Source organism: Lithobates pipiens, unplaced genomic scaffold, assembly GCF_037356315.1.
Source record: "Lithobates pipiens isolate NorthernLeopardFrog02 unplaced genomic scaffold, aLitPip1_a1.2 Scaffold_8, whole genome shotgun sequence".
In the NCBI taxonomy this organism is placed as follows: domain Eukaryota; kingdom Metazoa; phylum Chordata; class Amphibia; order Anura; family Ranidae; genus Lithobates; species Lithobates pipiens.
In genome coordinates, this window is record NW_027507903.1 from 520,655,341 (window position 1) to 520,674,529 (window position 19,189).

At 38.8% G+C, this 19,189-nt stretch overlaps 1 protein-coding gene across 5 annotated transcripts in view; it reads left to right on the top strand.

The window, feature by feature from the left end:
- Positions 1–19,189, top strand: part of AAK1 (AP2 associated kinase 1) — a 196,088-nt gene that overhangs the window by 155,233 nt on the left and 21,666 nt on the right. For 2 of the 5 annotated variants that reach the window (XM_077469463.1, XM_077469465.1), the window contains 2 exons: positions 5,591–5,695; positions 7,724–18,022. The exons of the other annotated variants lie outside the window; for them this stretch is intronic. In XM_077469463.1, the coding sequence (XP_077325589.1) occupies positions 5,591–5,695; positions 7,724–7,818 (200 nt within the window). In that variant the 3' untranslated portion in view covers positions 7,819–18,022. Of the gene's footprint in view, positions 1–5,590; positions 5,696–7,723; positions 18,023–19,189 lie in introns of those variants that run through there. 5 annotated transcript variants of the gene reach the window in all.

A 19,189-nucleotide genomic window follows, 5' to 3' on the forward strand; every position in this document is an offset into this window, starting at 1 on the left:
GACATCTTCCATATAACTATTTGCATATACCTTATTTTATGCTTTATATACCTTTTAAAAATCTCCATTGTGAATGTGAACTGCCATCTTGAATGTGATGTCAGCAGCCGACTTGGAGCTGTTATCCAAGTGACTCTCTATCATATTCTCCTTCACTCCTCCCCTCGGCTACATAAAAGGTTATTTAGGGAGGGGAGGGGGGTAGAGGAGCTCAGCCAACATAGTGTAAGTAGACACTCCCAGAAGAGGTGAGGGTTGTGATGTAGAAGGAGGCAGAAGGCTATTCTACAGATTTGACTCTTCCTGAAGTCAAATGTTATAGCACGTTGCACATTGCATTTATTAAAAAGAAAATACTGCAAGCCGGCTAACTTTCTTGATGTTAAAATTAGTTTTAATTACTTGATTTTTCAATACTTTGTGCAGTTTTTTTTAACTTGATGACAGGGTATATTTAAAGAGGAAGTGAACCTCCCTGGCTTTTTTTTTGACCTGCAAAGTAAAGACATAATGTGCTAGTATGCATCACCCATCTTCCTGCCGAGTCCGCGGAACCGGCTGTGTGACTGGCTAGAGTCACGTGACGTCACTCCCACGCACGTGCTCGGGAGCCGCCAGTCACATCACCAGCTGCATATACAGTAACTATCTCTTAAACATGCACGTTTAGGAGATATTTACAGTACCTATAGGTAAGCCTTATAGGCATAATTAATGGAAGGGAGTTTACAACCACTTTAGTAAAGCAGCTACAGGTAGAACTTCTGTATTAACCAGCAGAGGAAAGAGGCTACTATGAATTTTTGTTTTATTATTCTATGCTGAAATAGTGCCATTGTGTTGCTTGTACATTAGTGGCATGAAATGTCCAATCACTGAATTAACAGAAAAGCTAGATGTCCCTCAGTATTGGTGCATGTACAGCAACACCTATTTGATTCTAAAATGGCTGCTTTTAATAACTGGAGTTGGTAAATATTCTGTAAATTGCCAAAAGCTACTGTCACTAGCACTCACAGGATTCCAGCTCCCTCTGGCCCAGGATTCTAATCCAAATCGTGTTTTGTTTTTTAATCTGAGATTTTTTTTTTTAATCTGACAAATTCCTATTCTTTTTAATGTGGAGAAGTCTACATATATTACTAACTGATTTTTAATCAGGGTTTTCACATGTAGATTTTTTTTAAACTAATTTGTATAAAAAGAATATGTGAAGGACAAAAAGGTCATAGATGTCCTCCAGATCTTTATCGGCCACAGTTTCCTATCTGCTCACTGCTGATAATACCAGCTCCATTCTGTAGGTAGATCACCCTGAGATATGTTTGTGAATGTTAGGTGAAATGGGGGTTTTACCAGGGTTTTGTTGTATCTGCATAAATGATCTTAGGTCCTTGCATCTATATATCCATAGACCCGAACTCTTGGAGCATTTACTGATATACGGGTGCATCTAAAAAAAAAAAATTGAATATCATCAGAGTTCATTTATTTCAGTAATTTAATTCAAAAAGTGAAACTCCTATATTCTTTAGATTCATTATACACATAGTGATATATTTCAAGCATTTCTTTCTTTTTAATTTTGATGACTAAATCTTAAAGATAGCGACAACACCAAATTCAGTATCAGAAAATTAGAATATTGCAAAAAGTTTAATATTGTAGACTCATAGTGTCACACTAATCAGCTAATTAACTCAAAACACCTGTAAAGGTTTCCTGATCCTTTTAGTTTAAATGGTCTCTCAGTCTGGTTCAGTAGGTTACACAATCATGGGAAAGACTGTTGATTTAACAGTTGTCCTGAAGAGTCATTGACACTTTCAAGGAGGGCAAGTCACAAAAGGTCATTGCTAAAGAAGCTGGCTATTCAGAGTGCTGTATCCAAGCATATTATTGGAAAATTGAGTGGATGGAAAAAGTATGGTAGAAAATGGTGCACAAGCAACAGGGATAACCACAGCTTTGAGAGGATTCTGAAGAAAAGGCCATTTGAGAATTTGGGGGAGATTCACACACAGACTTATCCAGGACATGGGCTACAACTGTTGCATTTCTTGTGTCATGCCACTCTTGAACCAGAGACAATGTCAGAACCATCTTACCTGGGCTAAGGAGAAAAAGGACTGGACTGTTGCTCAGTGGTCCAAAGTCCTCTTTTCGGATAAAAGTAAATTTTGCATTTCATATAGAAATCGAGGTCCCAAAGTCTGGAGGAAGAGGGGAGAGGCGCAAAATCCAAGTTGCATGAGTGTCGGCGTGAAGTTTCCATAGTCGGTGATGATTTGGGGAGCCATGTCTTCTGCTGGTGTTGTTCCATTGTGTTTTATCAAGTCCAAAGTCAGCACAGAATTCCATCAGGAAATTCTAGAGCACTTCATGCTTCCCTCTGCTGAGCAGCTTTATGGAGATGCTGATTGAATTTTCCAGCAGGACTTGGCACATGTCCACACTGCCAAAAGTACCAATACCTGGTTTAATGATCATGGTATTACTGTGCTTGATTGGCCAGCAAACTCGCCTGACCTAAACACCATAGAGAATCTGTGGGGTATTGTCAAGAGGACGATGAGATACCAGACCCAACAATGCAGACACGTTGAATGCCACTATCAAAGCAACCTGGGCTTCCATAACACCTTAGCAGTTCCACAGGCTGATCGCCTCCATGCCATGCCACATTAATGCAGTAATTCATGCAAAAGGAGTCCCATCCAAGTATTGAATGCATACTATACTGTACATGAACATACTTTTGAGTAAGCCAACATTTCTGTATTTAAAATCTTTTTCTTGGTCTATGTAATCAAATTTTCTGAGATACTGAACTTTGGGTTTTCACTAGCTGTAAGCCATAATCATTACAATTAAAAGAAAGGAATGCTTGAAATATATCACTCTGTGTGTAATGAATCCTATATAAAATGAGTTTCACCTTTTGAATGAATGTACTGAGCTAAATTAACTTTTGATGATAGTCCATTTTTTATTTTATTTTTTTATTTTTTTTCTAGATGCACCTATACCTGTATATCATGAGTATGGCACTTTGTGCACTGCAGGGCACCATATTGTGAAGTGAAAAAATCCAAAACTCCAACCTGACTGGTTTACTACTCAGTCTGTACAGTCATAAGTTAAAATTAAACCTTAAAGCTGTTGTAACCTCTGACAAGAAGTATAAACCACATCCCTCTATAGGGTGTACTTGTCTCAGTTCAGAGCACGGTGTGATTTTTGTCTGCTGCCTCATTCCTCTATCTGCATGAGGCATTTCTATCATGTTTTCTTGACCCCCAAGAGGGAAAAAAGGTGACGGGAGGGAGCGCCTGTGATTGACAGTCTTAGCTCTGTTCCTGTGTGCTTGGGGGGGGGGGGGGTGTTCCCTCCCCTCTAATTAGCTCTAAGCTCTCCTCACTGAGCGCCGCAAAATGTCCCTGATTTTTTAAAGAGTTGTAAAGGTTTTTATTGTTTTTTAAATAACAAACATGTCATACCTCCTCTGTGCAAGGGTTTGGCGCAGAGCGGCCCTGATCCTCCTCTTCTGGGGTACCTCAGTGATGCTCTTGGCTCCTCCTCTTCTCCAGTGCCCCCCACGGAGACCCGCTTTCCATGGGGGCACTCGTGTGGGCGCGCTCCCGAGTCCTGCTGCCGCATCCATTGACGCACACAGCAGGACTTGGCCCCACCCTCCGGCTGTCTTGTCACTGGATTTGATTGACAGCAGTGGGAGCAAATGGCTCTTGCTGCTATGAATCTATCCAATGAGGACTAGAGACAGTGGCTGTATTTGCTTTGCTCGTCCCCGTCGATGGAACAATCGGGCTCAGGTAAGTAAAAGGGGGGCTCTGGTGGGCAGCTGCACTACAAAAGGTTTTTCACCTTAATGCATAGAATGCATTAAGGTGAAAAACCTTGAGGGTTTACAACCCCTTTTGAAGCTCAGACAAGCTGTATAAATTCTATATTTTCAACAGCTGTAGAGAAGAGACGTCAGCAGATAAATGTGTACAACTTATATTGGAAGATTTGTTTAATCTCTGTAAACCCTAACATGTACCTAATGAAGTAACTGGCTCCCCCCATACTCAGAATAATGCTGTTCAATGGTGTCTCTGTTGCTCCTTTATTCAGATTATAGCTATATAAGATATAACTGAAAAAATGCTGGCAGGAAGTAAACCATGTGCAATGTAGATTACAACTGGAACACAACTGAAGTTATAGCACGTTTTCATTTTATGTATAACTCAAAAACATGGGACATGTTTCTTGTGAACAACTAATCTGCTATTTGTTATTATTCATCTTGTAAATTCTTTGTTAACCAATTCTTCATATCATATCAGTAATACCACTAGTGATGCACATCAGGTAACGGTGATCTTACAGTTCTGGCTTATCAGAAAATATGTAGTCTTCCAAATATTCTGGTACATATGAGAGTGGGACCAGTAACCACTACTCAAAATTGGTCAGTTTGCTTGATACCATACTCCTTTTGCTCGGTTTTCCTAGTATTGTCTGTGCCTGTAGTGTTGCCAGTGTAAAAAACTATTTTTGGGCACAATTTCAGAATTTGAACGTGTGTGTGTGTGTGTGTGTGTGTGTGTGTGTGTGTGTGTGTGTGTGTGTGTGTGTGTGAGAGAGATGTAGACTAGTGTTGTACAGGTGATTTGTTTGTCTGCACGTGTGATATATTGGAAGTACGTAGATGTCATCTTCTTACTCTTCATTTCACTTTGTGTGTACCTTACATGTTATATGTTGCTTTTACAATACTTTCTAAAAGGACACATACCATAGCGCTTATCTCCTTCAAGTAGTTAAACCTCAAGATGGTAACTTGATCGTGCAGAAACTATACTGACTGGTGACAATCGGATGGTGCTAGAGCACACAAGCTGCTTAATACATATATGTTGCTAACTTTACCACTTTTTTAATAACTTTTTTATATAATCTATTCAGAATCTTTTTGCTGGCAATGCACTTTAGCTAAATAAAACATAACCCATTCTCAAAAGAGCAGATGTCCTTTTGGAGTGGATGCTGGTTGATTAAATCAGCTGCTGGCTCTGTAGATTTCTTGGAGGCTCCACAGGCGTATTTCCTCATTGGATCTCCTAGCAGTACTACCCTGTACGGCAAAGTCTATCCAGTTGCATTCTATATAAGTAAAAAATGCAGCAGGCAAAGGAAGATCCCATGTTTATCACCACAGTAGGTAGAAGAGCCTTGAACATTTTTCCAGTGATTTGGTTTCTGGATTCCCTGTGAAAAAATGAGGCCTGTAGGCGATTCTCTTCCCCCGAACTAAAATAACAGTTTTGGACTGGCTTGAAGTTTTCTGTCTGGAAGTCATTTAGCTCATGACACTTGTTTATATGCAGAGCAAGAGCTGCCACTAATGACAATTAGTACCTGGTTTGCCCTTTTAGCATGTTTGTGTTGTCCACGGTACTCATACACCTTGTGTCTCCCCATAGTCCTCTCCCTTGCTTGGCTTTTTGTATAAATTTGCTAACTAGCTTCTCTTTCGCTGTCTGAGCTTCCCGCTTCTTTCTTTCTCCTTCGCACGCTGCAGACGATACTAACCTCCTAACGGGCTTTGATATCCCGGATGATACAGAAAAAACAGCTGATGATGAGTTTGATCCTATTCCCGTACTGGTATCCAAAAATTCCCAAGGTAAGAAACGGGAAGACAATAGTGGGTAAAAAAAGAACAATCTTAAAGGTATAAAATCATTGCTTTTAGTCTTACAATGATTTGGTTTTTCTGGCACCTCCAGGGGTTAAACTATGCTTTAGCAGGCCAGTTCTTCTGCACCTTTGTGCAGTTGTCTAGTCCTCATTTTTTGTTGCCTGCAGACTTTCTGTAGGTTAACCTTTAACCTATGTTCTACCATTTTCTCATGAGCTTATGACATCACTTTCATCTGTCATACTAGAATGTTGGGTATGGTCCGCTCAATGTTTAGTTTTTTGGTAGAGTGGGGAAAAAATAGTTTTAAAATCAGGTTATATATGCTGTCTATATCCCCACAGACAAGATTTATCTTCTGGTTTTTTTTCTGACTTCTGTCAACTGGATAGAAAGTGAGGGGAAAACAAAAATCTTTGTTCTAAACCGGGGTCGGCAACCTTAGCACTTCAGCTGTGCTTGAAGCTACAGAATTCATCATGCATCTGCCTTATGGGTCATACCCGGGGCTGTTGGAGCCTTACAGTGGCTCATGGGACTTGTAGTTTCACAACAACTGGAATGCCAATGTTGCCTACCACTGTTCTAAGCCTTACCCACTCTACTAGAAAATGTTTTATTACTGACTCTGTTACCATTGGGTGAATTCCCTTTACTTCCTGTTATAAAACCCATCAAATAGACTAAAAAAAAGTGTCTGAAATTGAGCTTTAAAGTAGAACTATAGGCAAATCTTTTATTTGTTTTCATTTTGGATAAAGTAAGGGAGGGTTATAACACCTGTTTTATTTTTTGTCATTTACGCTCCATTTGGGAGATTTCCTATCACTTCCTGGTACATAGCCAGAACAGAAAATTACAGGAAATCCGTGCAAATTAAGGGAATCCCCTGGGGACCCACAGACCACAAGAACTAGTTTTCCCATTGGAAGATTTACCCTCTTACTTTTCTGAGGAAAACTAAATTTTAGATTTTTCTTTTATTTTCAAGGATAATGGTAAACAAGACAAATATAGGATCAATCCCCCAAATGAGGGCACAGACAGCAATAAAAAAATGACGTGTTCCAGTCCATCTCCACTCTGTCCAAAACTAAAGAAAAAGTTTTGCCTTTAGCGTTCTACTTTAGATTAAACTGACAATCATGCCTCTATGATGTGATATTAAAAGCCCCAGACCAGACATTTCTTGAGGACTTTCAGTCTATGTCTGGAAATGATCTTATTGCCCAGGAAGGGGCATTTTTTTTTTTTTTTTTGGAAAGCACAAGGGTGTCATGTCACCTTATTTAGAGGGAAGAGTTGGTTAACCTTAGGCTGAGTATAGTTTAACTCCTGCATGCCAGATTGCTTTGCATAACGATGCATGCTTTACAAGCATTGAAATGGTAGGTTGAGTACAGCTAAAACTGATATTTTTGTACTAATTAGATGCTCATATTTTACAGCATGCACCAACTGCTTGTTTTCCTCTGGGTCTCCGGTAGCAAGATTTCTTACCTTCCTATCCTAATTTGAGCCAACCAAGTTAGGCAATTTCCCCTACTTAAGTTCTGTAGGGAAGTCTGCAATGGCTGGAAATGTGGATGGTGACTGAATTACTCTGGCTGGAGCCAAAATAAATATTGATAGCCATAAACGGTGATAATGTGTGGGTAAATTCTGGGGTACTAGGATTAATGCTCTCAAGTTACCTCCCCCCACAAATAAATCGTACTTGGCTTTCCGAGCTAATTTCCCTGATCTGCAAATTTTTTTTTTTGATCTGTTCATCTCTAACAGGAAGGTACATCCCAATACCGGAGTCCCAGCTTAAACAGTAGCAGCTGATGTGTGTTGTTGTGAATCGGCATATGCCAATAGCTGATTTGACCGAACTTGGCCTTTAAATACAATGGCAAATGGTTACACAATGCTTCTCTCACAGATCCCATGCTTCCTGCCTTTTGCATCTTCTGCTCTGTCTCTGTTTTCAACAACATACTGAATTGCTGTCTTTCCCCCACTTTCCAGGTCCTCACTCTAATAACAGCAGTGGGAACTCAGAGTCCAGCCTACCAAACATGTCCAGGTCTCTACTACTGGTGGATCAACTCATAGACTTGTAAAGTGCACACGCTCTAGCAAAATCCTCCCCCCACCCCCCGTCCCAACAGAGGAGTAACCCTACAGATATATATAAATATATAGATAGATAGAGATATATGTACATCTCTTTATTTTTATTTTCAACATTCTGTGAACATCAGTGTAGTATGGATCTACTAAGGAGCCTCTGGCTGACTCTGAACACATATCCTTGGCGCCTTTCTCATCTTGTACAAACTGCTTTCTTCTTAATGGATAGAAAGACTTGTGTTGTGTAAGGACTGTGTAGAGTAAGAGACTGTGTGACTGGTGGGGAGATAAAGGAATCCCAAAGTGCTTACAGTGTGGAAGAAATGGTCTGTGTCCATGTTCTATTGCTGTGCCCGAAAGTCTCAGTAGATAACAGCTGAATTGCCCAGTCTCGGCAGAGATAGTCTTCATGATGTCAAGATTGTTGGCTACAAACCCTTAAAAGGGACCCTTGCCTCTTCTTCTTTTTTTTTTTTTTTATTTATTTTTTTTTTTTTTTACTAATCTTATATGTTGACCAAATTTATTAACAAGTTTTTCCAATAATGGCTCTAGTCTTCATATTGGGTTTCTGTAGCTCATTGTAATAGCTCTTTCTTCTTTCCCTCTTTGTTGCAATCATTTTTATTTATTAGATATTTTTAGATGCTATGTTGTGTAACTTTCTCTATTACATATCTGATAAAATGTGTTGGGAGAAGAGGCTTGAGTCATCTGTGGGGTCGAACAAGGTGAGGCCCTCTTTTTAGAACCTATGAAAAGCTTCTGCACTTACTCCAGACCTGCAGATTGTGTTAAAGCAGAACTAAACCCATTGATTTAACAGTTTCAAAAAAACAATTACGTTCTTGGCAGGTGCTGGGAATATAACGGTCATATTGGTTGTGCTCTTAACCAAACTGTCAGACCATCAAATGGCAGGTGTCATAACTGATCACATGTGCAGCATTAGGACAGATGAAGGTCAAACAGAAGCCAAGATAGCAGCTTCCTTGGCCGAAAACAATAGGAGGGTTTAGTTCTGCTTTAACTATAAAATTCATAAAGAGTGTTGTAGATACTCTTTAGAAACCTATCTTGTGCTAGCGCAACAAAAACTGAAATTTGCAACAGATGTCTGTAATGTGTGTATAAATCTGACGCGACTCTGACAGAAGTGTCAAAAGCATCTCTCCTGTGAAGTGGCAGAATTTTATAGGCAGAGAAGCTATTTGGGGAGGTTGGCAGAGTAATGATTAATGTATCAAATATCTGTTTCAGAGGGTCTTGGACAAATTTTGCCACAGAATAGTCCCAATGTTGCAACACAGTTACATATGCGACACAGTCAATAATTTACTCCAACTCCATAAGAGATCTTATTAACTTCCACTTTCCTCATCACCAATATGATGGTATTTCTTTGAATTTGTCCCAAAAATCGTGCTATACAGTAAAAGTGTTCCAAAAAAAGAACTACTTGAATTTGTTGCATGCTTTAGTACAATCATTGAAATGTTGCAGTCTTTCCATGAATTTGGTGAAAGGCTTCTGGCTGCATATACCCCACCAGAAATGTGTAAAAAAAAAAAAAAAAAAATGCCTTTTTAAATCACTCCCAATAGGTGTCCACTGTAAGTGGAGAGGTTTCTGGAGTTTTCCAGTGGGGTCAAGTAAAGTGAAACCCTCGTTCCTGCCACTTACTGACAAGATGATTTCTAGTTGTTTGACATTGTTGTAGGTATGAGGCTATAAAAAGCTACTCCAACTCAAGATCTATGGGTTAATTACTGTAATGTGTTACGCTTGCTTACAGTGTTATATCCCCTTACCCAATTTACCCTTTATTTTATTTATTTTTTATTCCTTTCTAGTCCAGTTCTCAGGGAAATACCCATATGTTTGTGGGCCCAACAAGTAGCTATAGCTACATGGACATGTTGTTTTTTTAATGTTTGTGAATTTTCAATATTTCTGAGTAATATGACCTAAAATACAATCTGTTTTCACAGATAACCAAAAACGATTCAACAATGGGATCAATGACCTAATTCTTAATTTTTTTTGTATTTATTGAGGAAAATTATCCAGTTACTTGTACGTATTTCCTTGTAGCAAAAGTATGTGAACCTGCTTTCAGAAGACAGTAGCGTCCCTTCACTGTGGTGATTTAGACATTGTAGCTACAGTATGTATTCACATGACCCAAGTTGGAATTTTTGTTAGTGCAGTGTTGATTTTTAACATATGAGTAGTTACATGGTGTTGTGTGTTATCAATACACTGGATGATGTGTTTTAATTAGCCTTGCTCATGGTGTGATCGTTGTTGGTCCACCACTCCTGGAGAATGAATTGCTACTTGTACGCAATCTGCCTAAAGCTGCCCATACACGGACTCCCCACTGTCAGAATACAATACCATGGCGGGAGGGATTTCCACAGCCACCTCAAATGCGAGTATGTGGGAATCGGGTCCTTTTTTTTTTTTTTTGTTTATTTTTTATTCATCCCACTGGTTGAATGAAAAAATTATGACTGTATGACAGTGGAGTGGGGGCAGTTTAAACACTTTGGATATAGTGTGCTACTCTTTTCAGACTTTTGCACATCAGTAACTTTAAGAGCCATGACAAATATTCACGAACTGGTGCTGTTAAAATCACTTTTTCTACTCTGTAAATAAGGCAGAGCCTCCTACATTTACACCTGATTGTCATCCCATTGATTGAATTTCATAACTCTAATTTCCCTAAATGAAATGAAAATCCTGGAGGTTCACATAACTTTTGTCAAATTTGTAACTATGGATGGTTTTCCTCTATAAATAAATGAGCATATATAATGCTTTTGTTTCTTATCTAGTTTTAGGACTTGCAATAAAAAAAATCACATTTTAGGTCATAATTACACAAAAAATATTGATCATTCAGAAGGGTTCACAAACTCCAAAGCAATATTGTGTGGCCAGTGTTGTGTAAATTTGGAGAATATATACAACACGATTGCATTCATCTATGCGCAATCCACAGATCAGGTGTAATTGAAGTAATTCTGTAAAGGTTTTAAATATGAAGAAATGGAAAGAAGACAAGCTTCAACATCCTCTACATTTTACCCCCAAAAGGAACTCTTTAATGGGAAAATTGAAGTTGCCATTAATGTCTGAAAATGCTAGCTGCCTTATTGTCAAGCTGGCCATCTGAATTAATTGATGTCACTGACCTGGAGCAGGCATGCAAAATAATTTTCTGCCTCTCCGGCTCTGAATACCTATTGCAGGTCATTGACTAAAAACATTGAAGCCAAAGTGCCAAAATAACCTTTTCAGAAGGCAGTGGCCAGTGGCACTTTTCCATATCTTTCTAATTGCAGGTTTGCTTCAAACCTGCAACATACAGTCAGATTTCGTTATATGTGGTAGATCAGCAAAATTTAGAAAAAAACCTTTTCAGGGCAATAGCATACCTAAATACCTTAATCCATTCAATGAATATGCACCCCCATGGGTCCTCAAACCACAGAGATATGTTTAAAACCCATGTGTGGCTTTAATCTGTTCAGGTATTTTTGTGAAATTTGCTTTATTTGGTTGACACTGTTAAGTGAATATACTTTGCATTTAGTTTCCCTTTAAATCATTGTTGTGGTCCTAAATAAAAACCTGACAACTGTAGATTAAGTTTTAATGAATCATTGATGGAAGTTGGCATGTTGATTTAATGACAGTAGAGGAAATAAGAAATTTAAAAAGGGATGGGTCCTATTTTTAAAGCTCTGAGGTAATAGAAGTAGAAATAAATTAGTCAACCACGACTGGCGTTTTCTAGTGCTGGTTGGAAAATAAAAATAAACCCGATTGGCTGCTCTTGGGGACACTTACATTTTCCCTTAGCTTCTTGGGGGTTTTTTTGTTAAGAAATCTCCCCTGTAGTGTAGTGAATTTTAAACTGGATAAACTATATCCATTGTTAAGCTGTGTATCTTGGGAAGCTTTAGGTTGAAGGTTTATTTGTTAATATCATGTTGTGTCTTGGACTGTACCTGCTTGGTGATAACTGGGTTCTAAACTGTATGAAATATACAAATTTCAATGCAGGGGACCTTTTCAAAGAATAAAAACAGAAGGTTTCTGCGATGTTAATAGATCAGCACCCTGTGCCATAACTGCTCAGCTTGTTCAGACACAATAAATGAGAAAAGTTACAGCTCAGCTGTAACTTGCAGTTAAGGAGCCACCTTGGTGGCCTTGATGAACATGATTTTAGAAAAGTAAAAATTCTTGAAAGTAACTTGTTAGGAAATACATTTAGGAACCAACATTCATAAACCACTGGAGTTTAATCTGTAGTAAATGTGCATTTACTTTACTGCACAATAATTTTATGTACAGCCCAATTGAGAGCATTTTGAGGGCTATAAAGCTTAAATAGTGGCGTATCAATGCCTTCCAAATTTTGTAAGGTGTCCTACAAATTTGCTTTTATCTATCTCAAAAATTCTAGTTGCCTAATAGACAATAGTATTACCATTAAAAATGCAAGCAGACCACAGCCAGAAAGTCTTTTTGAGAGTCCAATTGCACACAGGTCAAACGAACACCAATATTTTACGTTTTTGGTAGTTACTGGCAGTTTTGCCACAGACTGATCTCTTTAGTGTTCCATTAACTCGGTCAGTAAGATCTCAACTGCTCCCACGTGACACAGCCGGTACAGGTTGTTTCACATTTTGCTACTTAATTTGAAATGTATTACTTTATGGAGGATGCTTCAGGAAGTTTGAGACTTCTTCATTTATGGTTCATACCAGCTGAATTTGTGGAACAGAGCCAGTTCCTATACTTAGGAGAAACCACTGTGTTCTTCAGCCCTCTAGTGTTCACCCATAACTATTAGCTATTAGTGGACACCGGTAGGTTGAATCACACTTAGAATAATTGTATGTACACCGATCAGCAATCACATTATGACCACCCACTTAATATTAAGTAACCAATGGTTTTGTAAACAAAACAGCCTTGGCAAATTGAGGCATGGACTCCAAAGCAACAACCACATGAATGGCAGGGCCCAAAGATTTACAACAGAACATTGCCCAATGCATCACACTGCCTCTGCCAGCTTGCATTCTTCCCATACTGCATCCTAGTGCCATCCCTTCCCCAGGTAAGCGACACACACAATGCTCCCCTCCATCCATATGATGTATAAATAAAAAAACGTAATTTATCACACCTGGCCACCTTCTTCCATTGCTCCTCAATCCAATTCTGATGCTCATGTGTTCATTGCAGGCACTTTTGACTGTGAGCACTTGTCCACATGGACAGCTATGCAGTTGCATGGGCAACAAACTGTGATGCGCTGTGTGTTCTGACCCCTTTCTATTGGAACTAGCATCTTTCAGCAGTTCTTCTATAGGATCCGACCGCAGGGGCCAGTCTTCACTCACATGCACCAGTGAGCCTTGGCTGCCCATGACTCTCTCTGATGCAGACTGGAATCATCCTACAAGCTACAGTTTTGGAGTTGCTCTAACCCAGTTCTCTAGCCATTACAATTTGTCCCTTGCCAAAGGCGTTAAAATACTTACACTTGCCCATTGTTTTCAGCTTTTAACACATCAACTTAAAGGATGGTATGTTCACTTGCTGCCTAATATATCCCATCCACTTTCAAATGCCATTGTAATAAGATAATCAATGTTATTCACTTTACCTTTCATTGGTAATGTTATGGCTGATCGGTGTAAATTATAAAATGCAGTATGCCAAACGCTGCCAAACTGAATATGAACGGGTTTGCAACAGAAATCCTTATTCCAGCAGCCTAATGTGTATGGAACTGCTACTCCCAATGATGTCTGAAATTGTTGGCAGCATACTCTGAGAGAATGATTAAAATGCAGAGTTTGGGGTCTGTATCAGGTTAATCTATATTGGATAATATCTAGCCTGGCGCATTCCCATTCCTAACCACTTTCTTGGGGACTACACAGACAGCCACATATGACGCTATTAGCAAATCCAGAGAGTTCATTTCATATATATATTTGGACATGGGCGCAATTTTCATACCTTTTGACTCTGTATGCCACCACAATAAAAGTTAAAATAAAACAATCCCAATGAATTTGAAGTGCAGACTTTCAGAGTTAATTCAAGGGGTTGAACATCAATATGTACTAATTTTAGTAACTACAACGGTTTTTAATACACAGTACCCCCATTTTCAGGGGCTCAAATAAATATAATTGGATAAATCAATATAATCCTAAATAAAATGTTAATTTTTAATATTTTGTTGAGAATCCTTCACTGGCAATGACTGCCAGAAGTCTGGAACCCATGGACATTACCAGAGACTGGGTTTCCTCCTTTCTGATGCTTTACCAGACTCTAACCGCCAGGGGTCTTCAGTTCTTCTTTGTTTGTGGGTCTTTCTGCCTTTAGTTTTGCCCTTAGAAAGTGGAATGCATGCTCAATTGGGTTGAGATCAGGTGATTGAATTAGCTACTGCAGAATATTCCACTTCTTTTCCTTCAAAAGCTCCTGGGTTGCATTCGCAGTGTGTTTTTGGATCATTGTCCATCTGTACTGTGTCAACTTTGCTGCATTTGGCTGAATCTGGGCTGACAGTATATCTCTAAACGTTGCAGAATTAATCTGGCTTCTTCTGGCACATCAGTAAACACCATTGATCCAGTGCCACTGGAAGTACCCATGCCATCACACTGCCTCGATGTTTTACAGATAACTTTGTGTGCTTTGAATCATGAGCTGTGCCAGCCTCCGCCACGCTTTTTTCTTCCCATCATTCTGGTACAGATTAATCCTAGTTTCATCTGTCCAAAGAATGCTTTTCCAGAACTAGTCTAGCTTTTTTAGATGGTTTTTGGCAAAATCGAATCTGGCTTTTCTATTCTTCAGGCTTATAAATGGTTTGCACCTTGTGTTGAACCCTCTGTGTTTTCTCTCCTGAAGTCTTGAGTGTAGACTTTGACAATGATACGCCCACCTCCTGGAGTGTGTCCTTCACTTGTCTAGATGTTGTGAATACGTTTTTCTTTACCATAGAGAGGATCCTGCGATCATCCACCACTGTTATCTTCCATGAACGTCCTGGCCTTTTCATGTTGCCAAGCTCACCAGTACATTCTTCTTTCCTCCAGAATGTACCAAACCGTTGATTTGGCTACTCCTGTTGTTGCTGCCATCTCTCTAATGGAGGAGTTCAGTTTTTGAAGCCTTATAATGGCATGTTTCTCTTGCATGGATGGCTCCTTTGAACGCATGATGTAGGTTCACAGCAATAGATTCAAAATGTAAATACCACATTTAGAATCAATCAGACCTTTTACCTGCTTAATTGATGTAGAAATAATGGAGTAGCCCACACCTGGCCATGAAACAGCTTTTGATTTAACTGTCCAATTACTTTTGGGCCCTTGAAAAGGGGGGCTGGCTATTTTTAAGAGCTGTAATTCCTAAACCCTTCCTCCGATTTGGATGTACATACCCTCAAATTAACCCAGAAAGTGTGCACTTGCAGCCCATATCCATTATAAAACTATAGCTTGAATATTTTGGTAAATACCTGAAAAAAATAAAATTGTGCCCGTGTCCAAAAATATACAGACCTAACTGTATGTTTATAGTTTGAGAGCATATAGGTTTCTATTGCATCCCTGCATTTTATTTATTTAATCAATTATCATGTTAAAGCAGATATTTCCATGAAAACCTGTATCTGGCAAATACTCTTGCATTCCTTTTACATATGATGTATGTGATTCTAAAAAATAAAAATACATACGGAGGTAAATGGATATTCTATTCTCAGTTGAACTGTTTGGGTAGTATCAAAAAGTTTGTCAGACTAGATTGGTGTGTAATACTAGCTGGTTTAAGACACCTACTTTATGATAACCTGCTAGTATACAAGTAAGGAATGCCTGTATTTTGGCCACAGAAAATGTAATGTATTAGATAAATGGGCAATTGGCTTTGGAAAGCAACTCTTTACACAATAGCAGAGATTATAAAAAATCAGAATGACCTCTGGTAAAATGTTGGCATTTCAAAATCTTTCAATATACATGTAAGTGGAGATCATGTGTCTGAGGTGCATAATTAAAGGCTGTAGCATGCTTCTGTACAGCTGATGCAGGCTATTCGGCGAGACCCCATGGGAATTAATGACACATTTCTGTTCGTTCAAAGTGCACACATTACATATATGTTAAAGCTGTCCAGGTTACAGATGCATTGTAAATAGATCTGATTTATAAATGTGATATAAAGAAACATTTTAAAGGGCTTATAAACTTGATGTGTACAATGAACTACATAAGCATTCATAAACGCACATCCTTGGTGATATAAAAATTACTGTATTCTGACTGAGCCTAAGATATGCTAGAAATGTTGTACCTTATAAACTCATGTATCCAGTTGTCATGTGAAATGTTTGACAACTAAAAGATTGCATTGTAGGTTTTCTTGTTAGCCCTCACTTTAAAAAAGTACTCTGCCATTATTTAGATCTTGCCTGGTGTTTAGTGAAAAGCTTACATTGTGTTTCCACTTTGGAAACAAAATTAGGATAACACTTATTTATATTTGTTCCCATTCACGTAGCATAATTTAATCTCCACGTCTTTTCAAAGCAACAGAAGCTGCTTGTAGACAACTAAAAAGGCAAATATTTATTACAATTTAACGTATGCTGCATGAATGGGAACACATAAGCATATAGAAGGGGTTTCTCAAATTTGACAGCAAAGATGGAAATACACATTAAACCCATTGTTCATGGCTGATCATGGACCTACTGTTGGGGGTACCTTCGGTCTCAACATAATCCAATTTATTTTATTTTTTTTATTCCATACAATGAGGTATGGGTTTTGCCTTTTTTTTTTCCCCCTCGACTTTGAAGATTTCCTTACTTCTTGTCAATATGATGGAAGTTGGACAGAAAGTAAGATTGACTCTTTCAAATAGGGACGCAGCTGTAAGTAATAGCTTCTAGTCATTCAACTCTAATAAAACCGTTATGGCTGTAGTTGTGCTTTAGTTAATGGAAAGATATAATAATGTCCAAGGAAGGTGGACCAGGGTGCAGAGGAATAGCAGACCTCTGTGTCCTTCCTTGGGATTACCAGATAGGTATTGTAGCTATGCTGCTGTTGCTTATGTCCCAAGTAAGTTCTCCAGACATAACTAGCACATTCACAAAACATAATAGCATGTAGAAGAGTAGTAGACTGACCATAGGAGTATGCAAGAGAAAGTAAGAGAAATTAGACTATTAACAACATTCGCACAGCAGCGTAGACCCCCAAGGAATAAAACCCTGCCCTACTTAGTCCAAACTGTTTTGGGTAGATTTACTCTTTATGTTTTGTGTGTAGGTGCCCTTGATTTTGCCAAATAAAAAGATGAAAGCTTTTCCCAATAAGTTGTAGAAGCCAGAGACATCCTATCTAGTAACATCGCAGAAGCATTTTAAAATATCAAACCTAGATTCCACCATATGTCCCCCTGATCCTTGCTGGTGGAACGCTCTGCTCTGCTCTGCATGGAGGATACTTGTGTGGCCTGCATTTCTTTCCTTTTTTATTTTTTACTATGAAAAGTATTTAAATATGTATGTGTGCGTGTGCGTGCAATATAAGTGTATTCTGTTTGTGCAGATGTCCTTAAGAGAGAGTGAAATTTTATCTGTATATGCTACACCAAGGTTGGTGTGATCTGTCTCTCTCTGTATGTCTACTGGACACGCTCTCTCTGCCATGTACTGGTTTTTGCTGTCTGTAAATAGTCCTCCAAGCCTTCAAAGTTTGTGGGGTCCTCCTCTGTATTACAAATTTCTACCTGTGTCCAATACACCAATCTTTATTCTTCTGTATTGTATGGAAAAAAAAAAGTGTTGTCCTCTGGAGAACATTTATCATTACCTTAGGAAAAATCCTCTAGTGAAGTGGTTGGTAGAATTTTGACTTGTGTATATATAAATATATAAATATATTTGTTATTTTAGTCCTTGCTCCTAATCCTCCAGTTCAAGTCCCTCCAGTTCTCTCCTAAGTTTTTCAAGAAGGGTAAAAGGTAGAGAGAAAATGATCATATGGCGTTTACAACCTGCACATTTCCTGATTGTATAATAGAATTCAATCTATTTCTGTGAATTAAAGTATTTTAAAGAATGGTTTCCTGACTCTGATTTCTCTTGTTAATGTTCACTTGAAAGTCTCTTAAAGGAAAACTCCAATATTGCTTTAAAAAAAAAAATGAAATTTTTTAATTTCAGTCTACAGCCAACAATGATTTTCTTTATTGGCCAAAGAAGGAAAAAAAAAAAACAAATTTCTGTTCCTTGGAAACGTTAATTTTAAATTTAGGATGTCCCTGTGCCTGTTATTGGCTCACAGTCTCTGCCAAATATCTACACAGAGCTCAAATGTATAGGCATGGAATTTACCATCCCCGGTGCTGGTCTTATGTTTACTGCACTAGTCAATATATCTTTGGCTTATTTTATGTAAAAACAGAGTGCTTGAAATTCAATGTTGCGATTATAACACTAGGATTAATGATGGTTAAGGTGGAACTAAACCCACTGGTTTATTATTAAACAGGATTTGTATAGCGCTGACAGTTTACGCAGAGCTTTTCATCAGTTTAAATGGCAATTCATACCGAAGTTTTACCGCATGGTGGTAAAATGTCTTTCACCGGAGGGGAACACAGGAAATAATTATTTCCTGTGTGTCCCATTCACACTGCAATGCAGCTTAGTGCTGCGCTAACATGCAGACATGTTGTTGCAGCACACCGGCCCAATTGAACTTCAGTGTTGGGAAAGAGGGGGTTAAGCTGCCTAGCAATGCAGTGAATGTAGTGTTTGTTTTGTACACTTGAAATAAAACATGTACCAAAAAAAAGAAGCCGTGTGATGCGTTAAATCACGCCCCACACTGCCCCCTAGTGTAGCCGACAACACCGAGCAGTAAATCACTCCTGCCGTTTTGCAGTGTGATTTGGTCCTGTTTCCGAAAGCATTTACATTCAAGGCATGCCATGGTGTGCTTATGTAAGCTCTCAACCAAACGGTCAAGTCATCAAATGACAGGTGTCTTAGCATGTGCAACACCATGGCGACTGTAGATCTGGTGACATTAGAGGCATTACAAGGCTGACCGTTACAAGCATGACTCATACAGGCAGAAGCATCATGGGACTTGTAGTTTCGCAACAGCTGGAGGGCCACCAGTTTGAGATCTGTGCTGTAGAGGATGGGAGGGTTTCGTTCCCCAGGACTTACCATTCAGTTTTAAGGATATGAGCGAGTAAGCCAGCGTGGCTTATCTTGCCGTT